Raw genomic sequence first — 18,676 nt, 5'->3', positions numbered from 1 at the left:
GGGGCTGGAACACGTAATTCAAGGGGTGAGAGGTAAATGAGACTCAATAGACACTTCTTGATCACTGTTTAGAAAAGTTTGATGATGAAAAATAGGAGAGTTTGAGAAGGTACAAGTTTGAGAAGGTAAAAAAGGTGATGGAACTCTTTTCTTGTATAGGAGAGATTTAACTATATTTGCTGGAAGAGGAAGGACATTAATACTCTATTAATGGAAGATACTGCTCAAATAAGGCAAAGGTTCTAGGGGAGGAGGGAAGGGCAGGAGTGCTTCGGAAGGGTCAACCTTCAAGGAGGGAGAAGAAACGACTTTTCAGAGACAGGAATTTAGGAAAAGAGGGAGATAAGAGAAAATACTAAAGAGTCACCAAAAACATATTTTGGAAGCTCATATAGAATAGTCTAGAAACCACTGCGCAGGAAAGCAGCAAAAATCGGGCCAGAGGCTTAAAGAAAGGGCAGAAGATTGAGAACTATCTCTATGGGAAATTTGGTGTAACTTTCCCCTCGGCCTTTCAAGTGAGTTGTGTATCCCGGGGGAGTTGTGAGAAACAAAGGATAAAGGATTTTGGGGAAAGGCAGGGGCTGAGAGTTGGAGGGCCAAATATAATCTATCATATCAGCAAAAATTAAAGGTGTTAACATCCAATGTTGGCAGAAGTACAGGCAAATGAATGCTACCCATATACTTCTAGTACAATTTTTCTGGAAGGCCAACTTGGCAATACGTGTTAAAAGCTTTTCACATGTGCATACTCTTTGGCCTTCCACTTTCAGTTCTAAGTACTCAGTCTAAGGAAATAAAATACGTACATGTATGTTCAGTGCTATTTATAATAGAAAAAAAGGAAGCAAACAGAATTTTCATCAGGGCAGTAGAATATAGTACATGTGTAGGAGATAATACTATGCAGACATTAAAAATATAGACAATCATTTACTGACATGATAAAATGATTATGACATTAGTAAGTGAAAAAGAAAACATAATACACAAAATATAAGTGTGTTCCCAGTCTTTTAAATGCCTATCTACCTACGCACACATTTGGAGAAAGAGAGAGAAGGAGAGGGAGAGAGAAAAAGAGAGAGCGAGATGAAGACATGTATCTGGCTTGGGCAACAGAGAAAGTATTGTGACCATTAGCTGTGATAAACAATTTAGGAGAAATTAACAGTTTCAGTCCTGGAGATACTGAGTTTTTGTTCAGTTTAATCCGTAAGATACCCTGGGGATATGTTATATATATAGGTAGATGGATACATAGATCTGAAGCTCAAGAGAGAGATTTAAGCTACTGACATAGATTGGGAGTCATCAGCATTTACGTGCTTGCTTAAACCTCAGGACTAGATGACACTTCCCTGAAAAGGAGTAAAGAAGAAAGGGCAGCAAATACAGAACCCCCGGGAAACAATACACAGTAAGCAAAAGGAGTATAGCCAGTAAAGAATAATGTCTCCTAGATCACCAGCAATCTATAGTTCTTGTACACCACCCCATTACTGGAGACATGTAACCTTGCTTCCATCTAACTGAAAAAATCCACAGGAGCTCTCCTACACCACCTTTCCTACCTCAAGGGTCTGTATATAATTATGACTTGTGCCTTTAACCCTGCTGCCTACTTCAGAGGAGGAGACTTCTCACTTCCTTGCAAAAGCCAACCAGTCTCTTCAACTGGCTGATTTCTCAACTCCCTCCCATCCCCTCTGATGATGCATGTTCCCTTTCTCGAGCATTTTCAGTATCTCCTATGCTGCTGGTTTTGTCCCCTTTACCTACAAACATGCCATGATTTTCTCAATCTTAGGAACTCCAACTGGCATTATTTCTCCAGTATTTCCTGCTTGATTTTTCTTCCCTGTAGTGCCAAACTTCTCTGCATGATTTATATCCTCTGTCATGACTTCACAACTGCTTTCTTTATAAACCACAGCAATATGTTTACCAACTCCCTCTGTTGAAACTACCCCTCTCAAAAGTTACCAACAATCTCCTTATCTTAAAATCTAATGGGTTTTATTTGGCCAACACAGTCTTTGATCTTTTCGCAGGTTTGATGATGCTGACCATCCTTCTTTCTTGAAAACACTTTCCAGTTTGTTTTAATAAACTTTGATGGAACACCTCTTACTTAGGTGCAAAGGATAATACTTGATCTCTGAGGAGTTTAGCCCAGTTGGAGCAGTTCAGTGAATTTAGCAACAGAGACCTTTGCCCCGGTCAGAAAGGCTTCAGTGGAATGGTGAAGGCTGACCTTAGACTACAGTGAGTTGAAGAGTAAAGCCAACTTATAATGGGAAAAGATAGAGTAGAAATAGCAAATGCAATTAATTCTGTTATGAAATTTGTTGGAGAAGGGAAAAAGAGAGAAAACTTTCTAGAAAGTACCTAGAAGGGATTATAGGACAGTGGAGCAGTGGAGAGACTTAAACATGTTCTTACACTGCAGGAAAGATGCAAGTAGAAAGGGAAAAGTTGAAAACAGAGGAGGGGGACTTCCCCGGTGGCACAGTGGTTAAGAATCCGCCTGCCAATGCAGGGGACACAGGTTCGATCCCTGGTCCAGGAAGATCCCACATGCTGCGGAGCAACTAAGCTTGTGTGCCACAACTACTGAGCCTGCGCTCTAGAGCCCGCGAGCCACAACTACTGAAGCCCGTGTGACGAGAGCACATGCTCTGTAACAAGAGAAGCCCACGCACCGCAAGGAAGAGTAGCCCCTGCTCACCACAACTAGAAAAAGCCCATGCGCAGCATAAATAAGAAAAGAAAAAGAGGAAGAGAAGGGTATAACTGATGGGGCAAAGCCCTGGAAGTACCAAGAGGGTTGGGATTGATGTTATAGAACTGCTATGAACAGAAACAGGAACCTCTTCCACTAAAATTATACTTAAGCACATATGATTTGAGGGTGGGAAAAGAGTTCCTCTTTGCTACTATACTAGAGAGGCTAAAGACTGTGGCCCAACAAATCTGACCTATAGATTGTATGTGTGTGTGTGTGTGTGTGTGTGTGTGTGTGTGTGTGTGTGTGTGTTTACCTGCATAGAGCATCAAAAGAATCTTAATTGGTTGCCCACATTTAAAAGTCATGAGATTTCAAACAAAAATCTGGATTTACAGCTTCATCTTAAAAACTAGAAGATGTGGCAACACAAGCTTTGGTAATCAGAGACTGCTGACTTCTTCAGATGGGCTGTGGCCTCTCCAGTCTCCACTGCTCCCTCATACTTACTACATGACCACTTCATTTATTTATGTTATCTGCCTGGCTCCTCTAGGCATCTGAATTTGTCACCCCTCCTATTATTATCTTTCCTACTTTTTTTTTTTTTTTTTGGCCATGCTGTGCAGCATGCTGGGATCTTAGTTCCCCAACCAGGGATTGAACCCATGCCCCCTGCATTGGGAATGCAGAGTCTTAACCACTGGACCGACAGGGAAGTCTCTCTTACTTCTGAGACTGATTTTTATGTCACTTTCAATGGCTTCTCTTTCTTGTATCGGATAACTGGATGTTGCTTCTGTTCTCAATCTTCTTCTTCTACACGTTTTCCCTTCAAGAACTTGTTCAAGTTCAATCTATCACTTCTGTGCAGATTACTTGTAACTCAATATTATAAAATCTTTGAATATTGGAGTTGGAAAAGGAATTTAGAGATTGGATAGTTCAATCTTCCCAATCCATAGAACATAGCTGGATAACAGACTTCTATAATTCAAAAGAACTTTAAAGATGAACTAGCTTAATCTACAAATAAGGACATTTAGGTCTCACAGAGATTAAACATTGCTCTCTACTTAACCACACAATTCTGCGCGATTCAAGACACATCTACTACTTTGTGCAAGACACCTTGGGGGAATATAAACTTGAATTAGATAGGGCTCCTTCTCTCAAGGAACTCACTTCTAGCACAAGCACACGAAATAAAATGTGGTTAAGTCCTATAATGGAGAAAGAACATGACATTAGTGGACAACCAAGGACAGCAAAGTTCCAATGATGGATACCTGCATATGTAACTATATGAGTAGATTTAACTAGATCTTGAGAAAGGGGTAGGGCACATTCTTCTTTTTATAGTTCTTGCTGTGTGTATATGTTCCTTAATATCTGAGAATATAAACTCAGATGGATTAAGTAACTTGTCCAAGGCGACTCTGTCAATTACAGGCAAGGCCAGGTCTAGAAATCAGGTCTCCTAACTCAAACTCCAGTGTTCTTTCTCTTACATCTCACTGTGTCTTCAGCCCTTATTTCTCCTGAGCACTATCCTGTATTATCAACTGTCTGCTAGGCATTTCTAAAAGAAGGCCTACTTCCTTGTTTTACTTGGTAGCACAACCATTCATCCAGTTGGGATGTGTCAACATCCTGTAGCTACCTACAACAATACACATAACAACAACTACAACACACCTCACACTTATTCTGGCAAAAGGTCCTATTAATTTGTCCTTCAAAATGTCTCCTTTGTCCAGGCATTTCTTTAGTGACCACTTCCACTTCCCCAGTGGAAATATTATCTTCATATGGTTTTGCCTTCAGCCCCTGATAAACTCATAGAGCCTTAGAGTTGAGAAGAATCTTAGAGGTTATCTACATCCAACCTCCACCCAGAGAGAGAATCACTTCTGTAGTACTCCTGATCCTGACAATGGTCAGCCAGCTGTTGTGCAGGGTATTCAACTGCTTCTAGGGCAGCTCATTTCACCACTAGACACCCAAGTAATTAGAAAATTCAGCCACTCGCTCACTCAACAAATGTTTACTGATCACGTTCTCTGTTCAGGCATCGTGCTTGGCGCACTGGAGGTTTAGCTGTACAGGGCTCCCCGCAGGCCTTCTGCATTTCCGCCTTTCCTGTCTTTGTTCACTGGCCTCCAGTAACTTTCAGTTGAGTTTCTTCTTCTCTAACATGGAGATAATAAAACCTACCTCGAAGGGTTTTTGTGAGGATCCACTGATATAACATGTGTAGAAATGCTCTGGAAACCAAGTGTAATATAGCTAAGGCTTTCCCCTCATCTCTCCAACTGTGTATTATATTTGGGGGTGGTGGTGGTGGAGATGATTCCACTGTCATCTTTTAGATATTTTATACATACAAAAGAATAGTTGTTATATGTGTGTTATAAGATATAATGGATACCCACAAATCTACCATTTAACCCAATAACTAGAACATTACCAAGAGCATCCACTTTTCTTCCCCATCCCATCCCCAAACTCTCTCCAAAGTAACTACTAATAAATTTTGTGTTTATCATTCCTCTGCTTTTCAAAACATTTTATCATATATACCCAAACAATATATTGTTTAATTTTGCTTGTTTCTGAGATTTATGAAAATGGTTTCAAATACTTGCAGTGTTCTGGGATTTCTTTTATCATTCAACAGTATGTTCCTAAGATTTAGTCAATCCAATTATACATACTTTGAAGCTTCATCTCCTTGACGTAGCCTCTTCAGATCACAAGAGCACAAAGCAATCCTTCCCGCTATGAACGCCTCTAGCAGTCAGTCTATTTTTAAAATGAGCTGAAATTGTAGCTTCACTTTTCCTATATCTTAAGTGGCATCACCCTAACTAGACGTAAACTCCTTGGAAGGCAGGGAGGTGGCTTATCGTGGTAGGAGAGCACTGAATGGGTGGCCTGGGTTCCAATTCCGGTGTCACCCTCACAGGCAGTGTCCTCGGCCTGGCTCCTTCCCCTTTCTGAGCCTCCCACTTCTTTCTTTACTTTAACAGGAGGGTTTTTGCGAGGAACTCCTGAAACAGCGGATACAACGCGCTTCGTAAACTGAGAATTAATATTCACGTCACCGTTGGGCCCACAGTTTCCAGAGGGGCCTCTGCAAACAGGGCCAGGCCAGTGGCGCTCTGGCTGTGTTTGGGGACGGCCGTGTCACCCGCGAGGGCAGGGACCTGGATTCTTCCTTTCTTCGGGATACTCCAGGCAGCTCCATGGCTGGCCATACTCTTAATGGAGGCTAAACTTCTGTGAAAACTGCCAGCAGGCGGGAGGGCGTTCCCTCCCCCTCGAATTGGGCAGGGCGCGAGGCAGTTGTATTCACGCATGCGCATCTCCTCCTCGAGGCCCTGGTGAGACCCAGCCAAAATTGGTTCGCTCCGCTCGTGTTTTTTCCATACAGGGGCTAAAATCTCTTCTGTACGCACGCGTCTTGTGTAGGCTGCGGTTGGCTGATGGTCCCATCCGTCATCGGATGAGCCAATGAAGTGAGCCTCAAGATCCACTTCCCGCCCTCCGGTGGGGAGCCCTAGGAGTGGATTTGGGTCTTTGTCCGTACTCATGCCCGTGCGGACCAAGAGGTTGGGAAGTTAGCCTGGGAGCGTGCAGGAAGCTTGGCTCACCCGCTGGCGACCGACTGCCTTATTTGCTGTCATAGCGGGGAGGGTGAATGAGAGAGTGAAGGGGTCGGTGTAAAGGGTGACGGGGTCCCCAGGGGTCGTTGCTAGTCAATCATTTGTTGAGCACCCACTGTATGCCAGACGCTGCCCTAGGCAGGCGCTTTGGAACGGTGATGTCTGCTTCCATGGGGGCTTACAGCCTAGTGGGACAGGTTAAACAAGTGCTTTTATTGCCTTACACCTCCCTTCTTCCCCTTCGCCTTAGATGGAGATTCTCCTCTTCGCGAATACTAAACCAATTCATGGTCCCCACCCGGCACTGGGTGGCAGCGCTGGGATTGGACACCAAGGCGCCGAGGCCAGCCTCCGCTCCCAGCCGAGGGCGGTGTCTGGGGGTGAGGACTGGCGCTGCGGTCACGTAGGGGCGGGGTTTGGCGGGCGCGTGACCTCCGTGTAGGCGGGGCCCTTCCCCTTCCTCTTCCCTTTCCCCTTCCCTCTTGGGCCCTCGGCGTCGTCGCCAGCTTTTATTGGACACATGGCGGCTGATGCGCAGTAAATGGGAGTGATTCTGGGCGGCCACACTGCGAAGGCGGGGATCTCAAGCCAAACGAAGTGCCCAAATGAGGCCTAAGAGCTGTAAACAGGTGGAAACGGGGGCAAAGCAAAGGGGGGTGGGGTGGGTAAATGCAAGTCAATCCAACTGGAAGCAATAAAGCCTAGGCTCAAATGAACTATACCTATTTGGGAACTGCGCTGTGGAAAGAACCTGAGAGCCACCTTTTCTTTTTGGGCCTAGGGTTTACCAACTGAAATAGAGCAGGGCACTGGACGTGCCCCTTAGCCGGGCAATGACACTGAATGATTTAAGTTTGCAATCAGAAACAAGCAGTCTGTACTGGCTCAGTAGGAGCCACTTTGGAGCCTGGGGTGGGGTCGCCTTATGTCCCTTTCACATCCGCTTGCTGTTCCTGAAACAAGTTTCCACAATCACAAGGCTGGAAAAGTTAGCCCATGGGACTGAGGGGTGAGTCACAAGAACATGAGCTACAGGGAACTGCTTGGCCTCCTTGGCTGGAACAATCAGATACCACCCTTTGTTTCCCACCTCCCAAGAGTCACCTCTTTGGGGATAGGCGCCCACTGGGTGCTAATTCTTCAGTGGAGGGATAACTAGAAGAAACTGGACTCCACGCTTCTCAGCCCCATTGGATCTGGTGCTGGAAAGTAGAGAAGCTGCAGAAAGTTACCACGCCCATGAGGGGAAAAAAAACCCTTTGTAGATTGTAGCGCTCAGTTTATGAACTGCACTTTGACATGCATTATCTCATTTTAGTCTGACTGAACACGTACTGTGTGCCAGGCACTGAGCCAGACACAAAAATGGGTGAGGCAGTGAATTTTTAAGAAGAGCTTTCAGTCCAGTTGTACAGAATAAATAGAAACTAGTACCTACAGTTTCAGGTAGAATGAGGTAGGAGCTATAAAAAGGGCAGATTCCTAAGACACTTCATAAGAGAAGAATATCATAGCCAGCTGGGTAGGATGGGGGAAATCAGGAAAAGTTTAATGGAGGTAAAGTTGTAGGAGTAAAAGCTTGAATGATAGGAAAGTTTTCAAAGAAACAGGCATGTAGAGCCCTATTTTTTGCCCATAGAACCTCTTCTTACCCACGTAAGTTAATCTATTTTCATGTCTTTGACAAGTAGCAGTAATAAAAATAATAACACTGATTGAGCACTTATGGATCAGGAATGGTTTCAAGTGATTAATATGTAACGTTTATTTAAATCTCACAGCAACCCATTTTACACATGAAGTGACTGAGTCATGAAGAAGTTAAGGTTCTCTCTAGGCTGATGTCTCACAAGCCTTCTCTTGCCTCTGGCCTACGCATTGTCCTGAGCCCCAGCTTCATTCATCCAGCTGCCTACCAGGTAGTTCCTCCGGAATATCCTCCAGGTATCGAGTAAAGAAGTGTTCTCTCTCCTTATCGAAGGAAAACCAGTGACCTCTAGGGTTGCACCAGGTCCACCACACCTGACCCTGCAGTTACCCCTGGGGAGCAAAACACTCCTCCCTACCTTCGATGCCCCAAAGAATGCATCAGTGAATTTTCCCTTTTTCAAGGTTAGCACAAGCCTAATGAGTCAAGGGACTTCCCTGGTGGTCCAGTGATTAAGACTCCGCACTTCCACTGCAGGGGGCATGAGTTCGATCCCTAGTCGTGGAACTAAGATCCCGGATGCGGTGCGGCCAAAAAAAAGACTAATGAGTCAAGCAGGCCTTTAGTGAAGTTAGGAGATCACAGATAAGAAATACACTTCTGGTTCTTCTGATCTCTACAACTCAAACTCTTATGCAGCTTGGGGCCCTCCATGAGTCTCTCCTTGCCCCGCCCTCCAGCCTTTTTCCTTGGTCCTTGGAGTTCCCATGTCCCAAGGACGACGACGACTTCACAGGTGACCAACACTATGAATGGCTTCCCTCTTCATAAAAACCTCTCTACCCATGGGGTGACCTCACCCTGCCGGCCTTCCACGTACACCTCAACTCAGTTCATCTGAAACGAAACTCATCTCCTTCGGACGTACCTGGTGGCCTTGTCTGGCGCCACAGCACCACCATCCAGTCAGTAGTCCAAGCACGAGTTTGAGAGTCGTTGACTCGCCTCCCTTTCCTTCGTCCTCTACCCTCATCAGGCAGTTTCCGAGTCCTGTTAATTCTACCTCTTAAGTATTTACTAAATTCATCCTCACACTTGCAAAGGACCCCGACTGGACCTCAATTCTGCCTGCCTTCCAACTGGTTCTCAGCATTACTGTCTGAGGGAGCTTATACTGGCAGGAAGCTTTCTGAAGTGCAAATCTGATCAAGTCCCTCCTCTATTTAAAATCCTTTGATGACCAAATATCTCCTGCAGAATAAAATCCAAATTACGGCCATCAAGGCCCTCCTTCACAGTGAGGTTTCCGCCTACCTCTTCAGCTTTCTCTGCTGTACCTTTGACCCATACCACAGTATTAGATTTCCTGAATGCACCATTTTCTCTCCATACTTTACACGCTATTCCGGCTACCAGGAATGCCTTCCCTGCCCTCATTTGTACATGTCTTCCAAATCCAGCTCAAATACCTCCCCTAAGTAGCCTCCCCTGATCTGTACTGGCTCGGATGTCGGTGTGCCTCCTCCTCTGATCCCACAGCCCACTTACAGCCTTCCTACCTGTCATTTAATGCAGCCTGCTGACTCAAGTGTTAACTGTTGGTTCACCTGTCTTTTGTCCCCGCTTAACTGTGAGTTGAGAGGCAGGAGCTGTCTTGTTCCTCTCTGTGTCTCCAATGCCTAACAAAGAGTTTCACACACAGCAGGTGCTTAATAAATGTTTGTTGCATTTAAGACAGGAGGATGGCATGACTGAAGACTCAAAGGGTCTGTCAAGGAATGGACTGTACTGCCTGGTTGCCCTAGTGGCCAAGGGATGTGCAGTGGAGTTGCATGGACTACGCCTGGAAAAGAGGTTGTGTCAGTTCTTTGAAGGCCCTGGGAACCCTGCCCAGGAGTTTGGGCTTATTTGGTGGGCAGTAGAGAACGATGAGGTGCTGGATGATCAGTGCTGTGCCAAAGATGGGAGGATGGATTAGAGAAGGCGAAGGCTTGGGTTAGAGAAAACGGGTAGCTATTAGTTCTGTCTTCCAGTTGATGAAACAGTGGCTTGGGCAAATGGTGACTACCCGAGGCCACACAGCTGGTAAGCAACAGAACTAGGAGTTGAACAAGTTCTGGACTATGCCAAGTCCAGAGATCTTTGTACCACACCACAGCGGGTATGCAGTAGAGGGGGCTTCAAGGTTGTCCCAGTGTGAATGGATACTCCATTCATCAGGATAGGATAGGTTATGTTGCAGACACAATTCTGAAATCTCCGTGGCCTAACATAGCACACTTATTTTCCATTCACACAAAGTCCACTGTGGCGCTGGACATCACCTTAAGGCAGCTTAGCCATCCAGGCTGCTTCGACATGCTTCCACAGTTGCCACGACAGGGAAAGAGCACTTGGAGAATCACATACCAGCTTGATTTTGGAAGTGACACACATTACTTCCAGTACGGTCCACTGGCCAGAACTAGTCTGATGACCTCACTTGACTACACAGGGACTGGGAAATACAGTCTTCTATGTGTCCAGGAAGCAGAAGAGGGCAGGAAATATTTGTGGGCTATAGTAATGCCTACCCAGGACATCAGGGGCCGATGTCTATAGAGAAGGAGGGGTGAGGCCAAACAGTCTGAGTGTATGAGATGTGCAAAGGAGAGAGGTTTTGCTCGGGATTTGTGTTAGGTCAAGGCTGTTCTAGTCACAGGCAGCCAGCAGGGGAACCTCATCCGGGGGAGAGTACCTTCTTAACCCTTTCCTGCTCAGCATCTTTCACCTCTGCTCCAGCTGAGGGAGAAGTGAAGCAAAATCTGTAATGACCCTGAGAGGGAGGCAGGACTGGTACAGACGACCGCAGTTTTCAGATGAGGAATCCAAGGAATGAAGACATTCTGTGATGTGCCTGCCTATGCAGCAACCAAAGCATTAAAACCACGGTTTGTGGATTTTAGGCATTTGCAGGCCTGTCGCCACCATCGTATGTGGGCCCTTCATACTCCATCTTTGCCGCTGCAGCACCTAGCATGGGCCTAGTACAGAAGAGTGGCCAAACCCTGTTAGTAGTGAGCCAGGCCCTCCCTGTGCACTTCCCTCCAGAGCCCCTGCATCTGCCCTACAGCACAGCTGTGCAGGGCACACGGCTTCGGGCGCAAGAGCCACCAGCCCCTGCCAGCCTCTGCAGAAAGGCACCAGGTGGGGAAGCCCTTTGGGGTATGTGAGGAGGGCAGGGAGAGGCTCCTGGCACTGTTAAAGGGCGCTTCAAAAGGGAGGGGTAGGGCAGCTGCCCCTTCGGGAGGGAACTCTGTGGGGGCCGTGAAGGTGGAATCCATCTGTGCCTAACAGAGTGCCTGGGCAACTTTCTGCCGTGGAAAAGTTTTCCGTAGCTGAAGGTCCTCTATCACACTCCTCCTCCACGCACATTCCATCTGTTCCTGACCCAGCCTTGAGTGCTATTTGTTTTTCTTGTGTCCCAGGATCCCTCCTCTGGCTTCTAACCAGACAACCCTCCTGAGTCCTGGGGCTGCTTCTGCTTCTGACCAGAGCACCTGGAAGAAATTCTCACCTGAAAACCCCACCTCAGACGTCGTGAGTGTCCGCCCGGCAGGCTAACCGCCCTTCTTCCCTGCTGAGGTGGAGCTCTGGACTCCCACCCTGGCAGGGCCACACGATCCTTCCCGCACCAAAGAAACCAGAACCCAGGCCAAAGTATCAGAAACGTGTATTCTTTTTCTTTTAATAGTAAACCTCTTTACAACAAATATAGTGAAAGAGTTTTCAAACAAAACTCATAAGAATCTCGAGGACTTTGTCTTTTCTTATTGTGTAGAATACTAAGAAAGCATCACCATACAGCACAAAAAGAAATATTGAAAACAAATCAACAGTCACACACTTGGACTCGCCCTCCCCAGGACCCAGGATGAGCCCTAGGAGTGTGGGTGATTGTCGGGTTTGAGGGTGGGGCACCTCGGGGCCTGTCTCCCCTCCCTCTCCCTCCCCCCTTCCCTCTGGGACTTGAATGGGGAAGACAGAGAATCCAGATTCTCCGTATGACACTCCAAGCCCCCCTCCCCCGCTACAAATCCCATTCCTTCTACCAACTGCTTAGGGGATGGAGAGGTGGCAAGAGGGGAGATGAAGCGTTCCCAGGCTCCATGTCTCCTCCCCTCCGTGAAAGCCTAATTTCACCCCCCATCCCACCCCAGGGGATTCCAAAGAGTCAGTTAAAAATATATAGATATAGATATTTCTAGATACACTTTTACATCATTTCTGTCTCTCCAAACAAATAAATAATCAGCAAGAGAAGGTGCATTACTTCCTTCCTGTCCAAGGTGGGAAGGGCTGGATAAGGGTCAGGGGTCAGTCTCTCTGCATTGAGTGTACTGCTGGGGGGAGGGGAAATGGTGTGTTCCACTGGGGGAGGGGTGTATGTGTGGGAGGTCCTCTTGCCCACTATCCCTGAAAGCTGTGGGAAACCTGGGGAGGGGAGGGGCATTGGATGACTCCAGTGATTACTTTGGCAAATGCCCAGTTCTTCGGAGGAAGGAGTGGGTGGAGGCAAATTTGGCTTGTGAGAGGAAGAAGAAATGAAGTCCCCACTTGAGGTCTGGGTTCCCAGCGACCCATTCATCAGGCCGGCCAGGGGCCCCTAACCCCGAGAGAAACCTCGGGATACTGAATTGCAGAAATGTCACATATTCATTCACAGATCACCCCCTGCCCCCAGGGATAGAGAGAAAAGGACACGCACACATCCACACATGGTAATCAAAAGCCAGGTTTGCCATTACAAGGCAGAGGGCAAAACTGGTGAATATTGCACCGTGAACTGCAGGGGCCCTCACCCCGACCCCATGTTTAATGGTGGCCAAGCCCAGCCTAGAAAGGTGGGCAGACTGATGGCGGGAATAGCCTGAGAAGGGAAGGCCAGTCATTCAACGTTTATTGAGCACCTATCATTCACCTTTCACCCAATCAGCATTTGTTGAGCGCTGGCTATGTGCCAGGCACTGGGCAAGGCTCTGGGAATGCATGCACGCATGCACAAGACTACACCCTGGCTTCTTTCAAGGTCCTGATCAAGTCTCATCTACTGACACTCCCTCTAGGAACGTGCAGGAAGACTGGGCATGCTGTGTGCCCAATCAGCAGTTGGGGGGGTAAAAGCTGTAAGGAAGGACCACAGCACAGGTGAGCAAAAAGCTGCCGAGAGGAAGAGGAACTTGAGTATCATCCTGAAAGCAGGGGGGGGTGTGGGGGGAAGAGGGTACTCCAAGAAAGGGAGCTGGGTATAAAGGCCTGGGGACTGGGTGAACAATTGTGCGTGGAGCTGCGGGAGAGGTAGGGCTACAGGGAGAAGCAAAGAGGCCAAGTGCCAGATCCCCAAGTGAAGTATAAACATATCAGAGCTGAGGGTGAGAACAGGGGCTGCAGCAGGGAAGAGAGTGGGGCTCAGGAAGGAGGGTCACAGAGCTGGAAGCCAGGGCTGTGTGGCTGCAAGAAGAGCCATCTGTCCCTCTGTAAACACACACTCAGGCACGCACACACACACACACACACACACACACACACACACACACACACACCCTCAGAGCTCAGTTCACACAGATTCACACACACATGCCCAGACGGGCTCAGAGCCACATAAAGGTACACCCATGCAACCACACACACACACACACACACACATAAATACAAGGGTACACTCAGACACATAAATACCAGATGCCCTCATCAACACACTCGGGTACCTGTGCGGTCACACGCACCCCTCTGCTCTGGGTTCCTTCCCTGCATCAAGTATCGGAATACTGCAAGCGGCTGGATCGTAGAGGCAGGCAGTGTCGCCTACCACAAAACCGGGCCTTGTCTAACTCTACTTTCCCACCAGGATGAAACCCCAAGGGAGCACTGCACCCCTTGGGCAGAGGGGCTGGGCTTCTTATGTGAAGGAGTGGGGCAGGCCCCAGTCTGCCTGCCCACGTCACCCCAGGACAGGCCCCTTAGGGCAGGGAGTAGTGGTGGACTGCGGGCCGGGGGCCTGCCCCCTCCAGTTTGATCTGTGATCCAGCCTGGGGTCTCAGGACCCCACGCTTTGGCTGCCCCCACTGGGGAGGCAGTAGAGAGGGCGGACTTGGGGGGGGGAGGGGAGGGGAGCAAGAACAACAGCAGAAGAATCTCGTCTGTACAGTACGGGCCGTTTGAGTCATTATTATTACAATATACTTTGACAAAAATAGAATCTCATTTCATATCAATACAACAACAACAAAAAAAAAACAGTTTCCTGGACTGTTACACTGCTAACGTTTTCCAAAGGTTGCTATTTACAATTACAGTAGCCAAGACAGAAGGTGGGATGCGGCCTGGGGGTGGTGGGACAGGAGGTAGCGAGACAATGAGGGCGCCAAGAGCAGGGAGGTGGGGTCAGGAGCGGAAGGAGCTGGGAGGAGGGCTGGGGAGAGGGGCCGAGGAGGAAAGAAGGGAGGCAGGCCTTTTGCGGACCTCCTCCATCCCCTCTCCCACCCTCACACACCACCCCAATGTCCACTCCTCTGGGGATGTGTACGTGCAAGGAAGAGCAAGTCCCCTCACTCACGCTAGTCCCTGGATGCAAGGGTTTCCAGTCCTCAGGCACCCCGGGGTGCCTGAGGCCACCTCCTGCTGAGCCACTTCACTCTCCCCAGTTCTCCCTGCGCTTCGTGGCCGGCTTTACAGGGCTGGTGTCAACTGAGGGACGGGGAGCTATTGCACTGTGTATCTTAGAGAAAGTGCTGGGGAAGGGAGGGGGCCCCCAATTCACCCCCTGCCCCAGCCCTTCTGCCCCTCCTCAGCCCTCTCCTCATGGCTCTGTCTTTCTCTCCAACTGTGCTTCATAGGGGCCCCACCTCAAGCCCCTTCCCTCCAGCCTCGATTCCCAGGCAGCCTTCCCAGCCCCAAACCTCGGCCAGCACCCGCACACCTTGGAGGTGCAGATCACATGAGAATCAGTTGAGAGTGTGTGGTGTGTGTGCAGGGGCCTCTGGGGCCCAGGCTTGGGTATTCTGCCCCATGTGCCTGTGGCCATAGGAACAGCCGAGAAGCAGAGACTTTCTTCAGAACCTCTGCCTCACTTTCCCCCTGAAACACAAAACCACCCATGAGGCCGACTTTGGGGTTTCAGTCTATTGTAAGGGGTTTTTGTTGTTTGGTAGTTTTTGGTTATTTCCCTCTGTCTGGGGGATGGGGTGGGAGGGCCCCGCATGCAGGGCTCGGCACCTGTCCTTTCCCAAGGCCTATCGGGCCCCCCACCCCCTCCTGCAGCATATGTGTACAACGTGCAAAGTGTCCCCCCCTTCCCGCAAAAAAGAGCCCCCCAGCCAGTGAAACTGGTGGGGGGTGCAGAAAGAGGGGATGGGAGCATCCCCCTCTCCAAAGCGAGAATCCAAATTAAAAAAAATATAATAATAATAATAATAATATAATAATTATACACAAATGTAACCGTCAACAGGACACGGAGCACAAGAAAGGAAGTGGGGGTCGAGCGGGAGGAGCCCAGAACAGGGAGGGGTGGGCGGTGAGATTGTCAACTCTTCATCAGGGAGGCTGAGAGGAAGGGAGTGGGAACCGTCACTTTAATGTCTGTGAAAAGAGGAGATGGAGAAGGGGGTGTGAGGGCGTGGCCCAGGCTACGGGGTATGTGCCCCCCACGTCCCTCTCCCAGTAGGGCCAGGATTCTAGTGGCAGGGCCAGCTCTGAGGGGAGGAAGTCATCGAGCAGAAGGACTGATACTGGAGGGAGGGGAGATGGGCCTTTGGCAGGGGTGAAAGGGTGTCCGTGCTGCCCCATAAGGGCTGATGGAAGGGCTAGCTGGCCACCTCTTAGGTGGGAGATGAGACAGGCTGGGGGCATATGGGCCAGTCCCTGGGTGCAGCAGACAATGGCAGACCGGAGGGGCGATGCTACAGTACCCAAGTATCGAGCCGCATCCTCTTCACAGCTGAGCCCTCAGCCTCAGGCTCTGGGGCTGGGCGCAGCAGGCCCAGTGTGGGCCCGAAGTCTCCCCGTCCATCATCCCGGTCCCCCGTCTCATAGGAGGCCCCAGCCGGGCTGCTGAGACTGTCGCCAGGCTCAGGGCGGGTAGCCGGAAACACAGCTGGAGGGGGAGGCGCAGGGCTGCGCTCACGGCTTGGGGACACTGGTTCCGACTTGATGCTGATGTGGGGGTGGGTGGTGACCGTGAGGGCAGCACCCACGTGGGGCAAGGGGCTGCCGGGGCTGGAGACAGGCAGTGGGCATGGAGTACAGGGGACAGAAATAGAGGAGGTGAGGGACAGAAAAAGTGATGGGAGGTCACACGATGGAGTGAGAGAGGACAGAAAGTGAGAGGATGGGGGTTGGGGGTGGGGTGAGGCAAGTGGATGGAGACAGAGGCAGCAGGAGAGAGAGGGCCAAGTGAAGGGAAAAGAAGGAAAAGAAGTCAGGTGAGTTGTCTTTCCATCCCATGTCATCTTCTGCAGAGCCAGGAGGGCCCCGCACCCCACCCCAAGCCCGGGCTGGCTGGGGGAAAGGCTCAGGATGGCTCTCCCAGGCCTTGGCAGGGGACTCCAGGGCTGCCACTTAGTGGCTTACGTGCTGTCCACTGATGACAGACAACCTCAAAGGGATCTCAGCTCTCATGAGGCCCCTCCTCTTCCCACCCCTCAGCTCCCCCTTCCCCAACACTGGTGGGCATCCCCTGGGACTCACATTAGGTTGCTGAGGGACACGGGGACCAGGTGGGGCTGCTGCTGAGGTGGCGGCTGGGGCTGCTGGGGAGGCTGGGGCTGCGGCTGCGGCTGGGGCTGCGGCGGCTGCTGCGGCTGCGGCGGCTGCTGCCAGGCGGTGACACTGCCTAGCGACAGCCCCCCAGGCGAACTGAAGGCCGGTAAGGAGGAGAGCTCTGCACTGGTCAACTGGTAATCTGCATGGGGTGGGGAAGAAAGTGCGGGTGAGCTTCTTGCAGTGGGAGAGAGGACCGAGGCTCCCGTGGGGGAGCCGCCTCCAGGACTATCAGGGTGGGGGGAGTTGTTAACGACAGATGTGAATAATCAACTAAGCCCGTACAAATTCAGTGAAGATGGCACTCAAAGAAACGCAAATCTTGATAACCACGAGGTGCTGTTTTTTAACAGGATGCAAAGAGAGGTGGTTTTTTAAAATAGTGTTTAACTTTTTTTTTTTTTTTTAACCGTGTGTAGGTATCACTTTTAGAATGTCAATTTTAAAAAAGAAGGCGAGGGACTTCCCTGGTGGCGCAGTGGTTAAGAATCCGCCTGCCAAGGCAGGGGACACAGGTTCCAGCCCTGGTCCGGGAAGATCCCACATGTCGCGGAGCAGCTAAGCCCGTGCACCACAACTACTGAGCCCACGCGCCACAACTACTGAAGCCCACGCGCCTAGAGCCCATGCTCCACAACAAGAGAAGCCACCGCAATGAGAAGCCCGTGCACCGCAACGAAGAGTAGCCCCTGCTCACCACAACTAGAGAAAGCCCGCTCGCGGCAGCGAAGACCCAAAGCAGGCAAAATTAAAAATATAAATAAATAAATTTTAAAAAAATAAAAAAGAAGGGGAAAAAAGGTAGGTAAGAAAGGTCTAATATATGTCTAATTGTCATCTCTTCAAATGCCAAGTCTTCAAGAGCCTTTCTGAGATTAGAGGGGAATGGTGGGAAATGCTAGGTGAATGGCGCATCTGAAGCAAATGACTGTAACTACCATTCCACCTTCCTCAAAGTCCCTTAGTCTCCTGAAGACTGTCAACACATAAAACAGGTAGGAATAGGTAGCAGCAAGCGTTCGGGCTGCTGTGCCCACAAACACAGAGGACGCACATCTGCCGCCCAGAAGGGCCTACAAGAGCAGAGGGGCTGTGAGCGAAACAGGCCTGCGGTGCAACTGGCCAAGGTTCTGGCGGATTTCCCCATGAGGTGGCACTTGTTGTTTTCAAAATTTCTGTCTTAATGAAGAAACTGTGATGTTTGCACTGAACAAACAGAACCATGAAATGTTTCACAATTTACACAGCTCTGTTATGTTTCATGCCGCAGCCTGTTTGGGACACTTTAGAAAATGCCTTCCCTGAGGAACACAGGCTGACTGCACCGTAGCGTGATGAGGAGGGCACACCCGCCAGTCCTCCCAATGCTACACCACGTGCTCCTACTTGAGGGGCCATCTGCTCCAGCCCTCTGTCTTTACGCAGGGAAGACAGGATTATCTGTGCAGCAGAACGGTAAGGTGAAGGGCATGAGCGATGGGGTCAAACTTCCTAGCCACCTCCACTTACAGTCCATGCGACCTTCGGCGAGTTACTTAGTCTGTCCATAAACTGGAGGCAATAATCCTGCCTGCATCACTCAGCTGCTATGAGGACTGAGCGCATTAATACACACGAAGTATGTAGAACGGTGTCTGGCACATGATAAATAATCAAAAGATTTACCTGCTGTTATTATTAATTTACAAAGGAGGTGACTGCAGCCTCAAGTTTGAGGAACTCTCCCCAGGTCACAGAGAAAGCCAATGGCAGAGCTAAGACACGACCCCAGGCTTCTTTTATTACCTTTAAATCTCACTCTACAGATGGTCCACGCTTGCCTCTGGTCTC

General features: G+C 49.3%; 1 protein-coding gene and 1 long non-coding RNA gene across 3 annotated transcripts in view; one reads left to right on the top strand and one right to left on the bottom strand.

Moving 5' to 3' along the window:
• The first annotated feature begins 6,257 nt into the window (after positions 1 to 6,257).
• Positions 6,258 to 11,835, top strand: LOC109549649 (uncharacterized). Its single transcript, XR_002175997.3, has 4 exons — positions 6,258 to 6,345; positions 6,650 to 6,779; positions 8,181 to 10,977; positions 11,515 to 11,835. It is a non-coding gene; the product is annotated as an uncharacterized lncRNA (long non-coding RNA).
• A 2,394-nt stretch (positions 11,836 to 14,229) lies between these two features.
• The window catches only part of MEF2D (myocyte enhancer factor 2D), a 31,619-nt gene continuing 27,172 nt past the window's right edge, over positions 14,230 to 18,676 (bottom strand). For both annotated transcript variants that reach the window (XM_073806121.1, XM_033857144.2), the window contains 3 exons: positions 16,775 to 16,988; positions 15,997 to 16,303; positions 14,230 to 15,667 (listed from right to left, as the gene is read on the bottom strand). In XM_073806121.1, coding sequence (XP_073662222.1) covers positions 15,656 to 15,667; positions 15,997 to 16,303; positions 16,775 to 16,988 — 533 coding nt within the window. In that variant the 3' untranslated portion in view covers positions 14,230 to 15,655. The remainder of the gene's footprint in view (positions 15,668 to 15,996; positions 16,304 to 16,774; positions 16,989 to 18,676) is intronic.

This window comes from Tursiops truncatus, chromosome 1 (assembly GCF_011762595.2).
Source record: "Tursiops truncatus isolate mTurTru1 chromosome 1, mTurTru1.mat.Y, whole genome shotgun sequence".
Lineage (NCBI taxonomy): Eukaryota > Metazoa > Chordata > Mammalia > Artiodactyla > Delphinidae > Tursiops > Tursiops truncatus.
Note: the sequence above shows the minus strand (reverse complement) of the source record. Positions and strands in the feature narration are given on the sequence as shown.